Below are 17,268 nucleotides of genomic sequence, written 5' to 3'. Positions count from 1 at the left end.
AATTGAAAGGCTCCACTGAAAAATTCCTCAGAAAGTGGACATCTTCTTGGTTTATGCAGGAAAAAATTAAATCTCCCTTCTGGGTGAATCTATTTACATTTGCATTTATTCATGTGGCAGCCGTTTTTGTCCAAAGCTACATACAAATGAGATATTAATTTTATTTCAAAATAGCCAGTCTTCATCGTAGGAATAGAAGTTTGGCTTTTAAGCTTTCTTGCTTTTTTCTATTTCAAATGTATGTGAGGTATGAATGTGTGTTAAAAAAAAGAGAAAAATATTGACTTTATTACACTTTTTGTTATCTGTTTTTATATTTCTGTCTTTTTTGGTTGTGTATCATATCTTTCTACCATCTCAAAAACATTTCTAAACTCAGCCCCTCTCCAATCCTGCCTTTATCTCCTTAAGACTGGACTACTGTAATGTGCTCTTCACATGGATCCCTGGCAGGAGCATTCAGAAGCTGCAACATTCATAACAGCGCTGCCAGGATCCTGATGAGAATGCTAAAACATGAACGCATACAACACCACTTCTGTTTTCAATGCACTGTCTGTCTGTTTCCTTCAGGATTCACTACAAAGTCTTCCTACTCACATACAGATCGCCTCCCTGCAGGAACTGATCATACCACAAACCTCCACCTGCACGCTCACATCTGTCAGCAGCTTGCTCCTCTAGGCCCTGAGTACTAAGCTTCCACACCATGGGGGAGCAAGCCTTCTGCTCTGCTGCACCACACCTGTGGAACAGACTTCCAAACCATCTGAGGAAGGCCTTTTCAACTTAACTCTACTACTAACTACTACTACTACTACTACCACTACTAATGATAATAATAATAATAATAATAATAATGATAATAATAATATTAATAATAATATAATTACTACTATATAACCTACTCTGGAAAAAAACCCTACTAAATATAATATAATATTACTTTTTTTTTTTTTTTTTTAAATACATTATATTACATTCATATTTTATGAACACCTGTATTGTGCTGATCCTGCTGTGGTTTCAACAGAACTGAACTGGCACAGTATCATAACAGCACGGCTTAAATCCCACCACCGTGCTATAAAAACATTCGTGGTGATTGGTAGAAAAGACTGTCCGTCAACAGTTTGCGTGACCTCACATTTTCCTCTGATTGGTCAGTCTTTGACTGTGCTTTCGTCACAACAGGAAGAGATGTGAACTGGCCGTCTGCCAGGTAAATATTCAACAGAGGATGCTAGCTATCCCCCATGTCTGACACGACAAAAGGACAGCAACTCCTGGACAACTGGAGCAAAGATGAAACCACATGCTTTACCGAGGATACCGAGGTACCTTTTTGCTGTTATCAAGTGACTTGTTTTCACAGTTTTCAAAAGGAGAAGTTGCAGGGCGCGGCCTGCTGTCATTAGCTAGCTAGCATTAGTGCTAACGTTATGATATTTAGCGGTTAACTGCATTATCCACAAGCTAGAGCGGCATTAGCTAAGAGGCTAGTTTTGCTGGACGATGCAATATTTCTTTGTAACGCTATAAACAGTGTTGAGAATAATGTTGACGAAATGACTCAAGGCTTGGGATTAGCAAGGTGTATGGCTGGTTCTGGGTAGGACTCTGGGTTACAGGTTCATTCTGAAGTCGACTGCATTATTAATGAAGCTATTTGCATACACCGGGTCGGTCTGAACTTTACCTCAACCTGTCTATGATGACGGAAAACGTTTCAGGTTATTGTCACTAGTATGTAAACAAACCACAACCGGTTAAGTAGCCTCGACGTGTTTCTACTGTGTTGTCCAGTTGATGTTATTACTGATATCTTGTCATCATCATTATCATCATCATCATCATTATCTTGGTCGTCGTGTTTGAGCAAAATGCATTTAGACACCAGCGAAAATATTTGAATGTAATGTTAGGTTTGAGTTAATCAGGTCATATTGAGCGAGGTGTTTGTTTTGGTGATAAGCAAGGTCACATTTGAGCACATTTTTAATGCAGTTTGGCACCGTGAGCACAATGAAGTCAGCAAGACATTATTACTACAGACTGTAATAAAAATGTCTAGTATATTCTACTACTTCTACTTCTGCTGCTCTGTTTTGAACAAGAGCAACAACAGCATTAAATGGATGGACTTAACTATTATATAAGCAGCTACTATCAGATATCCATCCTTTAGTTTGTTGATGGGCACTGTCTGATGTGTACAGTGTATTTGTTTGGGTAGGTAAAAAGTTATAGGTAGTTCCTGTATCTGTGAGTTACACCCCTTCTTTATTTATGTAAACACTTCTAAACCAAAACTGAAAATACTCTGATTTCAGGTGACTGTTGTGAGCCTCTGATCTTTATGGGATTAGCAGTATAATCTATGCTCATATCTCATAATGCAGGAAGTGTGCTATTTAAAACCTAAACACACCTTTTGGTGATATATGTGCTGTGATTCATACTGATGGAATGAATAACAGGTAGGTGGTGTATAAGACACACACACACACATATTCTGGGCACATTTAGGTGAAGTAAGTGCGTGACTTCAAAAACTGTGATGACACTGTTTTAGTGCTTTAAAGTAATGTTAAATATCTAAAGGAGATTTGACCTCCTGTCTAATTTGGACGACTGTAGTAAACAGACTGAAGTGCAGCAGCCAGAATTAGATTAGCCTGGCTAGCAGGTAGCTGATGTCAAGTCAGGTCCAGATCGTCACATGTCCCAGATAACGTTGGTCTCTTTCTTAAAATGAAGTAGCTGTCATAAAGAGAAGATTAAGGAACACTGTGTTTTCTTTGAGCTGGTTCCTGTGGTTTTACAGCCAACGTCATTTTAAGGTGGATTAGATTAGGATTTGTGTTTGTACGTGTGTGTGTGTGTGAGTCTTTTTGTGTTTGCAACAGCAAGCTTTTGACTGTTAAGCACGGCCTGGATTCACTGTATACACTTGTTGCCACACACACACACGCAAACACACAAACACACACGTACGTGCAACTTCTTCCTACCACAAACAGACAGAATAAAATAATGCTTGTAGAAGCAAAGTCCACTTCACCAAACAGCCAACGTCTTCATTAGATGCATGGTTACTTAAATATGTAACTAACTGCAGTCATGTGATGTTTTATGCATAGCAAGCATTTTTATTTATTGTTTGGAATGTGTAGCGAAACTGATCCATCAGACTTTCACAATGAGCAGTGTTTTTTGAAGAATCAAGTTTTGAATAGCTGTCTTTTTCTTTCTCGTTCAATTCCCTCCATTTCTGTTAGTTTATGTTTGTTGCTTTATTCTTGCAATGTGTAAATCATCTTAAATTGAACTCCATTTTTTTTAGTATTAGATGTCAGACTGAGAGCCTGTAGCCATGGATGGGCTTGGTTCCAAAAACAATGAAAGCACCTTCCCCAGCTTCGGTGATTTGGATGACTTTCTCACCAAGCACAACTCCAACTTCATCTGGCTACTTGTAGGTGAGTGGTCTCCATCTACACTGTAAGAAATATACACATCAGTGACTCAATTATTTATTTTTTTTACATCAGGTTGCATTTTAGTGGCATATCATATCTTCTTTTGGCCATGACAGTGGTGGAAAGAAATTATTTAATTAAAGTATGTTAAATGATACAATTAGTCGAGTCCAGGTGTAGCTCTTCTCTTGGTAGGTTGACGATATTGCATGGTTTACAGAATGAAGTTGCCTTTGTTGTCTGTTTCACTACAACATCTCTTAACAGCTCTTTTTTTGACAAAGGGAAAAAAAACATCAAATAAAGCTTTTAGTGCCACAGTAAAAACCCAGCTGTCAGCCCAGATTTGGAAGAGAAAAGAGTTCCTGTATTAAATCCATCAGCTCTGCTACATCCTGTAAAAAAAAAAAAAAAAAAAAAAGTGAAAATATTTTGGGTTATAGTTTGTGATGGCTTTTCCAGTCTATTACTACTGGTGTGACTTTCATGGTTGTTGCTTCAATGCGCTGATGGGGTTTCATATGAGGAAGCGGAGCATCTGGCATATTGGTCAGCGCACATGTATAATTAAAGAGATTGACTTAATAGATGCAAAAATCGGCATTAGTGATTAAATTATAGGCCTGCTTTCCAGCTGTGTTTACAGATATGAGTCATCTAAAACATTACAGTCAAAAGCACTTTTCTGCTTCCATTTATACATCGGTTCAGACCATAATCAATTTATACATCATCACAATATAGCACTGTTAATAAAAATGTGTCCCAATTCACCTTAAAATGTGTCATCTTTTGATTAACTGACTGCTTTTTTTGTCTTTCAGCCACCATTCTGTCCTGTGGATGGATCATTTATTTAACTTATTACAACTCCCGCAACATTGGCCTCATCCTCACCCTCATCATCAACAGACTCTACAAGGATGGCTACATTCACATCGGTGGGTTCAGGGGCTTTGTCACACAGCGATGAGTAGGGAGGAGGGTGGCCGCTAAAAGCTCTCAGCTCAAGGTGTTAACTCGGCCTGCTGAATATTTCATGACGAACCAGGTTCTCTCAGCGATTATCTCCTCAGAGGCTGTACAGTAACTCGCCATCGACACCAGATTGAATTTTTTTTGTATATAAAGCACCTTGCGGTTTAAGTATAAGTGCTATTATTTCATCAAATTGATCAAAAATGTGTCATCTTCTTCATTTAAGGGTTAATTAGATGTAGTGCATCTGCTCTGTAACACAGCACCAAAATGAACCCTAAAAGAAGCCAAATCATATCATATAATGATCCTAAGCTTGCAATGAGACATTATTTTAGCGGATAATTAACAAATACGCTTAATTTATTTAACATCTCAGCCGCACGTGTTGACAGAAACCAGCAGCCGACGTGCTAAACTGGAAGTGAAAGAACAATTACCGAGGCGGTATTAAAATTTTAGTGACCGTTTCATTGCCAACATGTGTCACTACAAACTGAGCAGTCACCTGTGAGGCTGCAAAAAAGCTCAAGTTCCAAAGAGGTCATTCTATTCTGTACAGGTGGCATTTAAAAAAAAAAAAAAAAAAAAAAAAAAGGTAGCACAAGACAACAATAGCTTTGTCTTAAGCAGGTTTGAACATGTTTTAAAAAATGTGTGCTGTCAACATTTAGCCGTGTTAAATTCCTGCACTGCTTGAGAGGAAATTGCTGACCAAAACAAGCTCCCCCAGCGAGTGATGCTCGGCCCAGTTACACATCCTGTCTTCAAGAGAAAAAAATGCCATGAACATGAGGAGTTGGCAGCTGGGATGATTCCAGTTAAACCACTATAGTGTTGTCACGCTCTTAGTGTGAAATGTTTAAAACAGTAAACAGACGTGTTTATGAGCAGGAGATTGTTGCTCAACGAGTCTCAAACCTACTTATTGTACAATTAGATTCTATTTAAGTTTTTTTTAAATTTTTTAATAATAACAATAATAATAAAGAAGAGACGGGGTGATTCAATATCCCGACAACACAGATGCTTGTTGATTTTTTTCTAACAGATTTTACATAACCAATCTAATTACATGTATTGTGTAACATTTTAATTAGTTGGTGTGCTAACTTCAATGAATCCAAACCGATTTAAGCTGCCATCGTATCACTTTTTCCTGCAGTGTAATCAACGCTCCTGTTGTTTATTTACTCTTAATGGAAATATTATACATGCACTCTTCTCCTCCTCCTCCTCCTCCTCCTCCTGCAGGCTCCTTCTCCTTCTCTGTGCTGTCAGGGAAAGTCATGTTCAGAGACGTCTATTACATCAACCAAGACATGTCTATCAGGTAATGTGACCCCCGCTGCATTATCTTCATCTATAATCTGACAGTTTGCTCACTGATTGTTGTTGTTGTTTTTTTTCTGTGTGATAGGATACAGGATGGCTTCCTCATATTTCGTTGGTGGAAAATGTATAACCCGAAACAGAAACAGCACGGTGAGTAAAGCGTAAATGTCCTCCTCGCTCTATTGTTTGCTTGGAGGTAAACTGTTATTATTCTAATATAACCGCCTATAACTTTAATATCGCACATAGAATACTTTAACTTCTCTCTCTCTCTCTCTCTTTCTCTTTCTTGTTTCTTTCTTTCTTTTCTCCCCAGACCCCAAGGCAGAGACCAGGCTTTACGTGACAGTCAATGGCTTTGAATTTCATGTGTACAACCGCACCGACCTCTACGCCCGCCTGCAGGAGACCTTCGGCCTGGATCCCACACTCATCACGCAGAAGAAAGATGAAGAGAGGGGACGGGAGGAAAATAGCAAGACCCTGGAAAGGTAGGACCAAAACCTCATTAAACCACATTAACCTGAAAGCAATAGTAGGCTTGCTTAGGGACAATTAACACCTGTCTCCAACAATGATGTGATGTTAGTTAAGCAGATGGTAGTTATGCTTCTGTTGTCAAACCTCTCAATAATATAAAATGTCTTTTTTTTTTTGTCTGTGCTAATTAATCCACAAATTTGAAAGTGAAGGGTTTTTGAAATGAAAACAAACGTTACTGACAAGGATAATCATTCACTAATAGTTTCTTCATTATTTTAATACTGCTGTCAAAGAGTGGCACTTTATTTTCTCTCTAGTGTTGGACTTGAAAAGCACAGCTAAGTGTGAAAGAGCAGGAAAACAGCAGTTTCTTATAAAAAAAGATTGATGAATTTGAATTGGTTGACAAGCAATAAGAATAGGCTGCACACACACACTCTCCCTTTTCTCTCCATTATCATGAAATGCGATGGAAGTGGAAGCACAGAAGAGAGCTATTATCATTTCCCACTGACAGTCAAATTATTTATACAGACTGGAAATGTGGTTCTACTAAACTGTTGTGAGACTGAATGCCTTCTGGTCCTTCTGTAGTGTGAACATCAAAGCAGAGAATCCAGACCCTTCGTCGTCGTGGCGCTCCCTCATCCCCGTCATCAAAGTTAACATCAGCACGGTGAGTAACTTACATGTTCGTAGTACCAGGACGCCAATGAGATGCAGGGTCGGGGAAATGTTAAGGATGAAGATGTATGTCAGAGAGTGTTTGAATAATAAGTGTTTCTGTGGCTGAGAAGCATTCAAGCTGTTATTGTGTACACGGATGTTTATCTCCCGTAGGGTCGTTTGGCGTTTGGGAATCACCACCTCCCCCAGACGTTATGTGTCAACTTTGAGGACGCCTTCCTCACGTACGCAACCAAGCCTCCATCCAGCCACCTGGACCAGTTCATGCACATCGTCAAAGGCTCGCTGGAGAATGTGCGCGTCATGCTGGTTCCCAGTCCACGCTACCTCGGCATGCAGAATGACGAGTAAGACCAAGTCGTATTTATTTATTTAAAAAAGAAAAAGAAAAACCTCTAGCAGAATCATAAACTAGTACTCTATTTATTTCTTTTCAATGTTTATTTCAGCCTTGCTGTATAATCACAAAGGCTGGTTGTTAGAGATGTTTTGCTGTTTAAATTCAAGGATGAAATGTGTATAAAATAATACTACAGAGATTAAATAATGACAGACTCTGAAAGTTTGGTCTTTATATATTCAAAGCCTTTTTTGTAATGTGTAAATAACCACATTTTTCAATTTTAGTTGTTTTCAGTATAAAAAGTATTTTCCTCAAAACATTTGTATGCATAAAGTTGTTGCCTAAAGAAAAGTTCAGTGTGTATATTATTAGTCATTACTATAATGAGATGATTTATCCTGCAGTATGTATGATATGAATCTTAATCTACATCGCTATGCTTGTTTGTATCAAACAAAACACAAAAAAACACAGTAAACAATCATATCGAGAGTTATTGTCTTAAAATATTGGGATGCTGTGACAGAACCTTTCAGTTCAATTTATGGATGACTCTGCTTTGTGTTTGCCAAGCAGCCTTCAATTCGTGTTCAGATTTTTCTTTTTTTTTTTTAGATTTTTCTCATCTCGTTTCTGACCTGACAGCTTTAACACTCCTGCACAATGTCATGAACCGCTACCTGCACTTTCACTAAGTGAATTGACGTCAAGAGTGAAATTGCATTAAACCTCAATGATTTTAAAGAGTCGCTCTGAGTAAAAAATTGGCAACTGTAGCCTCCAAAAAAGCCATCTATGATTTCAACCTCCAGCAGTCCTTGAACTGTCTCAAAGCTTTATTGGAATATCCTGTGAGATGAAGAAAAAACATACGAGAGGAAATGCACTTTAGTACCTCTTAAGTGGAGTAGGACAAGTTCTGACACCTGTTGGTTACATTTACTTCTGTCAAAAACAAAATTCAACAGATTTGAGGCCATTGTAGGTTTTCATTTGGAAGGGGGAAAGCGAGGGAAGGGGAAAAGTTTTTCAAATTGTTGCAATGTGCTACCTTACCACTAGATGTCACTAAATCCTACACACTGCACCTTTAATGAAAAATTGGGTTTTATCTGACGCCGGTGGATTTCTTTTCTAGACCCCCCAGACTGATGGGTGAAGGCTTTGTGGTCATGCAATCCAATGATGTAGACATCTACTATTACCAGGACGAGCCCGGTATGCACACAAACACACACACACACACACACACAACTACACACAGACACACATACATTATGCATTCTAAAAAACGTAAAACCTACTAAATCAGCCCTCCTGAGACAAGGCCAAAATCAATCATCTTTCCTCTGTAATAACACTCAGAATTGTTTAACCTTTTTTGCCTTCAAACAACTGATCAATAGTGACTGTAAAGTATGTAAGCCATTAGAAGTAAAGGGGCTCTTTGGTTTCGAAGTTGTTTGCAAAGCTTTTCTTACATTTGGATTTTTGTTCAATATTTGTTGTCAGGATGCTCTAGGGCTTGAAATCTTTCTGTCTCTGTGTGTGTTTGTGTGTGTTTGCCATGCGTAGGTCTTGTCCCAGTAGAGCAAGAGAGTGGGGAGGAGGCGGAGACATGCAGCGAGGGCGATAAGCTACAGGACTTGCCTCCATGTTGGGGTCTGGATATCGTGTGCGGAAAGGGAACTGACTTCAATTACGGCCCCTGGGCAGATCGTCAGAGGTGAGTAAACAACATGCATAAATACACAAAGTCTGTCCTCATTAATATTTTATGTATTATGCAAAAAAAAAAAAGAAGCATTCATTGACACAAAAGAATTACCATTAAAAGAGAAGCTCTGTTGTTAAAACCTGGTCGTATTATTCTAGTTAAACATATTTCTAATTACAGTGTCTGTAACAGATCAAACTGTAAAGGCTGTAGATTTGGGCTTTACAGATAAGATCTTACATTCACACAAGCGCTCACTTTTCACAGGGACTGTCTGTGGAAGTTCTTCCTGCCAGCCGACTACCAGGCCATGAAAGTGACCGAGACAGCTGAGCCAGGAAAACCCAGGCAGATCCAGGCCTTTGAGCTCCGCATGAACATCATCGCTGACGCCACCATCGATCTGCTATTCACCAAAAACAGGGTGACTCTATCTCTCGCTCTTGTGTGCTTTCTTCTCTGCTTTTCTTTCTTGCCAGCCCCTTTTGATCTTTCTTCGTCTCCCTGCTGCTCTCCTTGTCTTTGTCTTTAATCCTTCCTGTGTTTTAGCTATTGATATTGGTTCATGTTTTATGCTTTTTAAAATTTTCATCTTGAAGCAGTGCAGGGATTTTCGCAAAGCTAAGTATGTGGAGTGCATACTAAATAACAACATAAAAAATAAAACGGGGAAAAAATGGCTTGAGTCAAGGAAGATGATCATTTTATCACCTCTTTTGAAGATATTTTTAAGATTAGGTGACTGACTTTTATTTTTAAAGCAGTAAGGCACTCTCTCTAATAATTTGACAGCATGAATAATTTTTCTCTTTGCTCTCTCACCCCCTGCCGCCTTGATCCCTGTTAATAGGAAACCAACGCCATCCATGTGAATGTAGGTGCTGGTTCTTACCTGGAAGTCAATATCCCCATGACTGTAGGAGAGAATGGTGAGTCCAGTAAATTAAAATGTCAGCACTCAGATCAGTTGACACAGCAGGTGTCTAACTCATAGGTCATCTACGCTCGTGGAGCAATCTTGTTCATGTAGAACAGGGGTGTCAAACTCATTTTATCTCAGAGGCCACATATAGTCCAATTTGATCTCAAGTGGGCCTGACCAGTAAAACCACTGTATAATAACCTATGAATAATATATGATACGTATTATAACTTTACTATAAGAAGCCATCTAGTGGTACCTTGGTAAGACATAGTGATAAAATGTGTCCAAGCCCACAGGGGAAATATTTGTCCTTCAAATCTGAATCACTTGGATGTCCACAGGAGGATCAGAAGCCTTGACTGTGAATTGTGAGTGAAAATAAATCAGAATATCAGTGTATTTCATTGAAAAACTGGATTTACGTTTCTGCAATTTATCCAGTGGGCCAGATTGGACCCCTTGATGGGCCATATGGTTGACACCCTGATGGTACTCTACTCCATTAATTTCCTCTTTCATTTGGTAAAAGCAAGAAAAAAGTCTGCACACTGCTGCAGCTCCTAATGCATTAGATTTAAAAGGATACCATAAGTGACGTTTCAAGCTCAATGCTCTTCTTCCATTTGGTATTATTCTGTTGTACCTCATCATATCTCAGCTAATCATAGAAAATTAGCATCTTTTCATTTTATTTTAAAAACATTTACATTTTATTTTTTATCTGTATATTTCCCCACTGTGGGACTAATAAATAATCTAGTTATTTACTAATAATAATCTTATTAAGAATCTTAAAAGATAATCATTTTATTTACTGTATTTGATATGTTAATTCATTAAGTTAAGTGACTTTTTTTATAAGTGAAATTCTTGATGACAGCTCAGTGAGATGAATGTTACCTTGACAGTACTGTAAAGTGACTGTGACGTTTACCATATTACCAATCCTTGTTACTAAAGTTGATTTAGTCTTTGCTAATAAGAACTTTTATTTTGCTATTTTTGTTGATGTTGGAGAGATTAGATGACCAATACTCATCATTTTTCACAAAATGCATTGGCCATGCATTTTATTAGGAACACCTGTGCCATGTAATCCAATTCAATACAACAGCTCTGCCATAGATTCTACCTTTACAAAGCTTATACATTTTCAGTTTTTGTTGACATTATTAGAAAGGCAATATCTCTACTTAATGTTTTTTATTGGGTTGTAGTTCATTATATTATAAAGTGTTTCTCATATATTTGGTCCAACCCAACATGACAGGGGTAAAATATTACAGTAGAATTATCACCTTTCTGATAATGAACTTAAAATTGTATACAGTTTAAACTGTGTTGAAAAAAAAAATCAGTTGTTTCCAGCCAGTACACTCAGGCAAATGTTACAGTGTCAACACTGATAGTTTGTGACAGATGTGTAATAATTTACTGCACCGGTCAGATAATATTTTGTCACTCATCAGTCAGTGTTGTCCTCCGTCCCCTTGAATTTAGTTAGTGGAAGTAGATTTTCAGGTCTGGCTGATAAATGGGATTAGTTGGAAGGACTTTTGCTGCAGCTTTGTGTTTTGAGAATTGATGGTCCTGCTTTTCTGCTCCTGTCTCCTTCTGCCCTCAGGCTACTCTCCCACCATCAAAGGTCAGCTGCTTCACGTTGACACCACCAGCAGCATGCAGTACAGGACTCTTCTGGAGGCTGAGATGTTAGCTGTAAGTAGCAGGCAATTATACGAGAAGCTCCACTGTTGAAGTTGTGGACATACATTTGGAAAATGGTCACTTCTTAGAGAAAAATGTAATGTCAAACAGGCATATAAATATAGTAATAACTCTGCTGTTTGTAAAAACGTGTTATGCCTCTGCTATTATTTCAGTTCCACGTGATAGCCAGCTACCCTCGGGTGTGGAACATGCCTCAGTCGTGGCAGTGTGAGATTGAAGTGTACAAAGCCACTTACCACTTCATCTACGCCCAGAAAAACTTCTTCACCGGTAAGTCCTCAAATAAACAAACACAACCTCTGCACTGTAATCTGCAACCTGTGCGTTACTATTAAAATCAATAGGCGAAACACTGATTTTCCTCATCACTATCCCATCTTGTCATCGCAGATTTGATCCAGGACTGGGCGAGTGACAGTGCTCCAGACATCTACTCCTTTGTCCCCTATTCCTGGAAGTTCAAGATACTTTTCCACCAGTTTGAGATGATCTGGGCGGCAAACCAGCACAATTGGATCGACTGTTCCACCAAGCAGCAGGAGAATGGTGAGGGAGATGCCGATGACTATAGAAGAAATATGTAGTGAACAATTACACAGAATTCCTAGGGTCATATGAATGTGTCTTATAAGAGTTATAGTAGGCAGCTTGTTTATTTTCTGCTTGCAAGGCTGTCCAATAATAAGAAAAAGAATAAGAAGAAAAAGGAAGAAAATGTCATCATTATTTTGTCCTCAACATGACAACAACCCAACATTCTGCAGTGATTTCATCTGCAGAGCCATTTGCTTAGAAATGAATTCTTTTTAATACCTATTTTGAAGTAAAGCTCAAATTGGTAAAAGAAAACACTTAAAATCCTTTAATGCAATACAATTTGATGATAAAAGTAGTCTCATAGTTTTGCTGTGTAACAAATCTTTAGTATTAACACTGCTGCAAACAAGGGGTGAAAAAAAATAAATTGAGCCATGAAAGTAATCAATAACTTAATGCCTCTATAACGCTGGCTAATGCATATGACAGGATGCTTTGACTCTATTAAGTCATGAGATATTGTACAGTGTATATACTCTGCTTAATCCCCAAAACAGTCCAGACTAATCAATTGCCTTATTGATCTTCTATAGTGTACCTGGCAGCATGCGGCGAGACACTCAATATAGACTTCACTCTGCCTTTCAACGAGTTTGTTCCCACCACCTGCAATACCCGCTTCAGCTTGAAGGTTAGTCGTGCGTTAAATGAGTATTTGTTCCAGGAAAAGTCAATTAAATGTCTGGTTTGGGAGTTGAAGGATTTTTTCCTGTCTGACAGCAGAACGACTGCACATACTCACTTTTTTATTCTTATGTCTAGTGTTGCAAAATTCGGGTAATTGGTAAGTTGGAAACTTTCCATGGGAATTAACGGAAATAAATTTACAAAATTGCATGTTAGGGAATTTTAAATGTAGTTAGATAAAAAACATCTAGCATAATCTTTGTAAAAACAACCAGATTTAATATAGAGAGTGGGCAGTTAAATATTTACCCTATTCCTCAATCACATGCACATAGCACATTACTTACTGCAGGGCCACACCCCCCTACATGTACGTACTGTGCATTCCTCCATCACATGCACACATGATTTCTAGAACCCCGGACTATTGAAGACATACATTTGAACCATGAAAGAATTGATTAAAGTTCTAATCACAAATAAATAAGTCAAAATGTCGTTTTTGTTTATGTTTATATTTATCTCTGTATACAGTTTGTATAATTTACCCCCAATTCCCAGTTAATTCCCATATATTCCCATAATTCCTATGGAAACTTTCCAACTTGGAATGTTCCCAAAAATCCCCAGCTTAACTTCCCATGGAAAGTTTCTGGAAATGTATCGAAAATGTATGGGAAATGTTCCACCCCTTTGCAACCCTATATATGTGTTTGCTATGTGCATGAACCCTTTCACACTAACTTAATATATGTGTGTGTGTGTTTGTGTACGTGCATTTCGACCTCCTCAGGCGGAGGATACGGATATGCGACTGTCCCTGCCAGAGTGCCACCCGAGTCGCTGCCCCCTCCTCACCCTCGCCAAAGACTACCAGAACGTCAAGCTGCCCCCAGACATGTTTATGCCAGGGGAGAACCAAGGCGCTCCCCCACCCAAACCCGCCAAATCCCGGTGGAGGAACATCACCCACGCAGAGTGAGTGTAAACCTGGGAATAGTTTCTCTTTAGTTGTGGGCAAAAATGACTAATCGCCGTAACGTTGACTCACATCAATGCAAAGGAAAGAAAGAAACTTTGCAAAGTTAGTGGGTAGTAATATCAAGTAAATGAACTAACCTTCACTTTTAATGCTTAGACTGGCTTTGATAGTTTTTAAATAAAATGTAAAATCCCTTTTTTAAATAAAACTGTTTTGACAGTTTCAATTTTGCTGAGCTCTGTTTAGCATCCTCAGATGTGTGAAATACGAACCAACTTTACATCACTTATTGGATTTAGAGGTAAAATATATAAACGCTGCCTTTTCTCTGAGCTTGCACCAGTGTCGTCATACCAGCCCAGCTTTAAAACTTCTACTTCTTCACTTGTAGGTCAACAAAAGTTCATAGAGGTACTGCAGCTGGGTACCACATGTATTACACAGTCTATACATGGTAACTTAACATCCAGATCATTTATTATGTATAGCCTTGAGCCAGACTGCACTGATGTAGCACTGTGTGAGACCCGCTTACCCCCTGGGAGGTTACGATTGAATTCTGCCTGGACTGGTGCACTCGATGCTGCAGGGAAATCAGGCGCGACCCATTTGCAGCCCGTAGCCTGTACTGTATGTCCTCGAGTTGTACGGTTCATAAAGCAAATGATGAACTGGAAAATCCACTTGAAATGATGATAAACTCAGTGTGATGACTGTTTTTCTGGGTTGGACATTCTTCTTCCTTACATCAGAGCTGGCTGGGTGGATTGCTGGAGTGTTCCCAACTTCTTGCTCATCATTGACTACACCTGGCACCCCATTTATCCCCAGAAGGCAGACGAGCAACTCAAACAGTCGTGTAAGCTTTCTACTTTACTACCAATTCTCAGTTGTTCCTTCTAAAGCCAACTGTAAGACTGCGGACTGGCTGGAATTTTGTCTGTCTTTGAAACCTTTGCTTTTAAAAGCCAAGCGTCTCACCTTAATCTTGTCCAAACTGTTCCCCAGTGTCTGAGATGGAGGAGTCTATGCTGTCGGCTCTGCGGCCCCCAGAACACACCTCTGTACCCCACAACCCCCCGCCGCGCTACACCTCCACGTCTGCTTCGGCTGCACACAATCGAGTGCCCACTGACCCCTCGGAGCTGCCTCCTGACAGACTTCATGTAGAAATGGAAATGTCCCCAGATTCTCAAATCATCCTGTATGGGCCTATGCTCCGAGCACTTATCTCAATCAAGGTGCAGTAATACTTTATTTTCTTGATTTTTGGTGATATATGGTAGATTAGATGTTGGATAAAGTAAGCACCAGGAAAGCCAAGCTATTATGAGTTTACATACGTACTAACCCTAACCCCAACCCCAATCCTAACCATAACCCATTAAACACCTTCCTAATAATCCCCCTCTACTGTTTCCTCAGGAGAACTATTTTGGTGAGGACGACATGTACACAGACTTCGAAGAGGCAGTAACCAGCCCCGTGTTGTCCACCTCCACCTCCTCGGGCCTGGGTTGGTCTCCCCTTGGCATGGAGGACAGCGAACAGAAGGGAAACTCAGACATCCATCCCCTGGACTTGCGGCCCTGGGACATCACTGTGCTGATCAACCTGTACAAAGTCCACGGCAGACTGCCAATGGTAAGACTGATGACTGCCAATACTTCTGTTAAATGGTTTGTTTGCTTGTTTTTTAAAAGAGAGCAAGAGTAGATAAGCGTAGAAGTGCAGCGAATTGGATGCGATTAAAGATAATGGAAGTACTCCATCACTACAGTGTGAAATAAAAGTGATGAAAATGTTAACTTACTGTATGCATATTTATTGAAAAAAATGTGAAAATAAAGGAAAGACATAATGAATAATACATTTGCAGTATGAGCGAAGAACATTCTAGTAAAGCATTTAGATACACTATAAAAAGCCCATTTCATTAAACCTCTGTCCCCCAGTTTCAGTCCAATTCTCCCAGTCTTGCTTTTTTGGCTCGATCTGCATCTTATTGTATGTCTTTGTTTACTTTCTCGGTTGCCTCCAGCACTGCAGCAGCGAGGGTCCCGAAGGTCCGTCGGGCTTCTTGGAGCGCCTGAGTTTCGAGATGAAAAAGGGTTATAAGGAGACGATGCTTCAGCTGCTCCTGTCTCCTGCTCACATCTTTGTCAGTGACAACTACCAGGTCAAGAAAACCCATCATATCTGCCGCTGCACCGTTGACATTTTCATCTACAAATCAGAGGATCGAATTTGTATAAAAGCAGGGTTTAAAACAAACACGTGTCTTAGCTTTGCAACAGGAATACAGATGAACAAAAAAAGCATGATTATCCCTTTGGCTACAGGACTATGTTGGCCCCTCTATTAAGCACTTAAAAGCCTCAGCAAGACAGTTTTATAAAGTACAGGAATACAGACTTTAACTGTGTGTCAAGGCTCACATGTGAAAGGACTAAACTGCTAATACACAAACAACTACACTTTAATCTGGTCACATAAAGAGTGACTTAGTCCATAGAAAACACCCTTGATAAAGCCTGCGGTCAGCGTTATATAATGTGAAGCAGGTCGGCAGTACCTGCCACATGTTTGCATAAGCTCGAGCATATTGTATAACCAACAAAGGATTTCTAAGCTTCAGCCATGAGTTTGAGCCTATTTGCTGTTTAGAGTGAATATATTTTTCTATTCCCTGTCGCAGAACATGTTGCCCTCTCTCTCTCTCTTTTGTCTAGCATGTGCATATTGTGGTAAACAATCACGGATTTCACTTTGACACCATCATATAATGACACATCATATAATTTCAGTTTCTGTGGGTTTAACCCTTCAAGGCAGTGATACAAGTTAAAAATGAGCGTCTGTGTGAATCTGTTCTTTTTGCCTACAGCGTCCAACATCGGACGGCGTGTTGAGGGACGGCCACTTGAGTCTGTCGGGTCTGCAGATGAGGGCACACGCCATGTTCTCTGCTCAGGGCCTCCCTCTGGGAAGTGACACAATGGAGTACGCATGGCTCATTGACATGCAGGCCGGGGGACTCACTGGCAGGGTCACTGTTCCACAGGTGTGTGTGTGTGTGTATGTGTGTGTTTGTGTTTTATTGGTTGATATTAAATGGAAATTTGAGATATAGCGTGTGTAGTTTTAATTAGAGCCCGTCTGATATTATTGATCAGCTGATATTATTAGCCAGTATTGACCTATTACAGATATATGGATATCTGCATATATGTTGTCCGATATTTTTTATTTTATTTCTTTTTTTTTAACTTTTATAGGCAGCATTTCTTAATTCAAGTTTAATATATGCATGTTTTCTTGTTCAGTGTGTTGTTGTTTTTTATTCATAGCTAATTATAATTATTAAATTCCCAGTTTACTGTT

General features: G+C 39.3%; 1 protein-coding gene across 5 annotated transcripts in view; it reads left to right on the top strand.

The window, feature by feature from the left end:
* The first annotated feature begins 1,232 nt into the window (after positions 1 to 1,232).
* Positions 1,233 to 17,268, top strand: part of kiaa1109 (KIAA1109 ortholog) — a 65,181-nt gene continuing 49,145 nt past the window's right edge. For all 5 annotated transcript variants that reach the window (XM_053335872.1, XM_053335873.1, XM_053335874.1 and 2 more), the window contains exons 1-22: positions 1,233 to 1,337; positions 3,347 to 3,482; positions 4,307 to 4,423; positions 5,715 to 5,793; positions 5,881 to 5,945; positions 6,112 to 6,286; positions 6,873 to 6,954; positions 7,119 to 7,312; positions 8,447 to 8,526; positions 8,884 to 9,034; positions 9,293 to 9,449; positions 9,876 to 9,954; positions 11,575 to 11,666; positions 11,831 to 11,948; positions 12,069 to 12,224; positions 12,809 to 12,906; positions 13,696 to 13,880; positions 14,637 to 14,743; positions 14,893 to 15,125; positions 15,310 to 15,528; positions 15,926 to 16,063; positions 16,772 to 16,948. In XM_053335872.1, coding sequence (XP_053191847.1) covers positions 3,377 to 3,482; positions 4,307 to 4,423; positions 5,715 to 5,793; positions 5,881 to 5,945; positions 6,112 to 6,286; positions 6,873 to 6,954; positions 7,119 to 7,312; positions 8,447 to 8,526; positions 8,884 to 9,034; positions 9,293 to 9,449; positions 9,876 to 9,954; positions 11,575 to 11,666; positions 11,831 to 11,948; positions 12,069 to 12,224; positions 12,809 to 12,906; positions 13,696 to 13,880; positions 14,637 to 14,743; positions 14,893 to 15,125; positions 15,310 to 15,528; positions 15,926 to 16,063; positions 16,772 to 16,948 — 2,808 coding nt within the window. In that variant the 5' untranslated portion in view covers positions 1,233 to 1,337; positions 3,347 to 3,376. The remainder of the gene's footprint in view (positions 1,338 to 3,346; positions 3,483 to 4,306; positions 4,424 to 5,714; positions 5,794 to 5,880; positions 5,946 to 6,111; positions 6,287 to 6,872; positions 6,955 to 7,118; positions 7,313 to 8,446; positions 8,527 to 8,883; positions 9,035 to 9,292; positions 9,450 to 9,875; positions 9,955 to 11,574; positions 11,667 to 11,830; positions 11,949 to 12,068; positions 12,225 to 12,808; positions 12,907 to 13,695; positions 13,881 to 14,636; positions 14,744 to 14,892; positions 15,126 to 15,309; positions 15,529 to 15,925; positions 16,064 to 16,771; positions 16,949 to 17,268) is intronic.

Source organism: Scomber japonicus, chromosome 16 (assembly GCF_027409825.1).
Source record: "Scomber japonicus isolate fScoJap1 chromosome 16, fScoJap1.pri, whole genome shotgun sequence".
Classification (NCBI taxonomy): Eukaryota; Metazoa; Chordata; class Actinopteri; order Scombriformes; family Scombridae; genus Scomber; species Scomber japonicus.
Note: the sequence above shows the minus strand (reverse complement) of the source record. Positions and strands in the feature narration are given on the sequence as shown.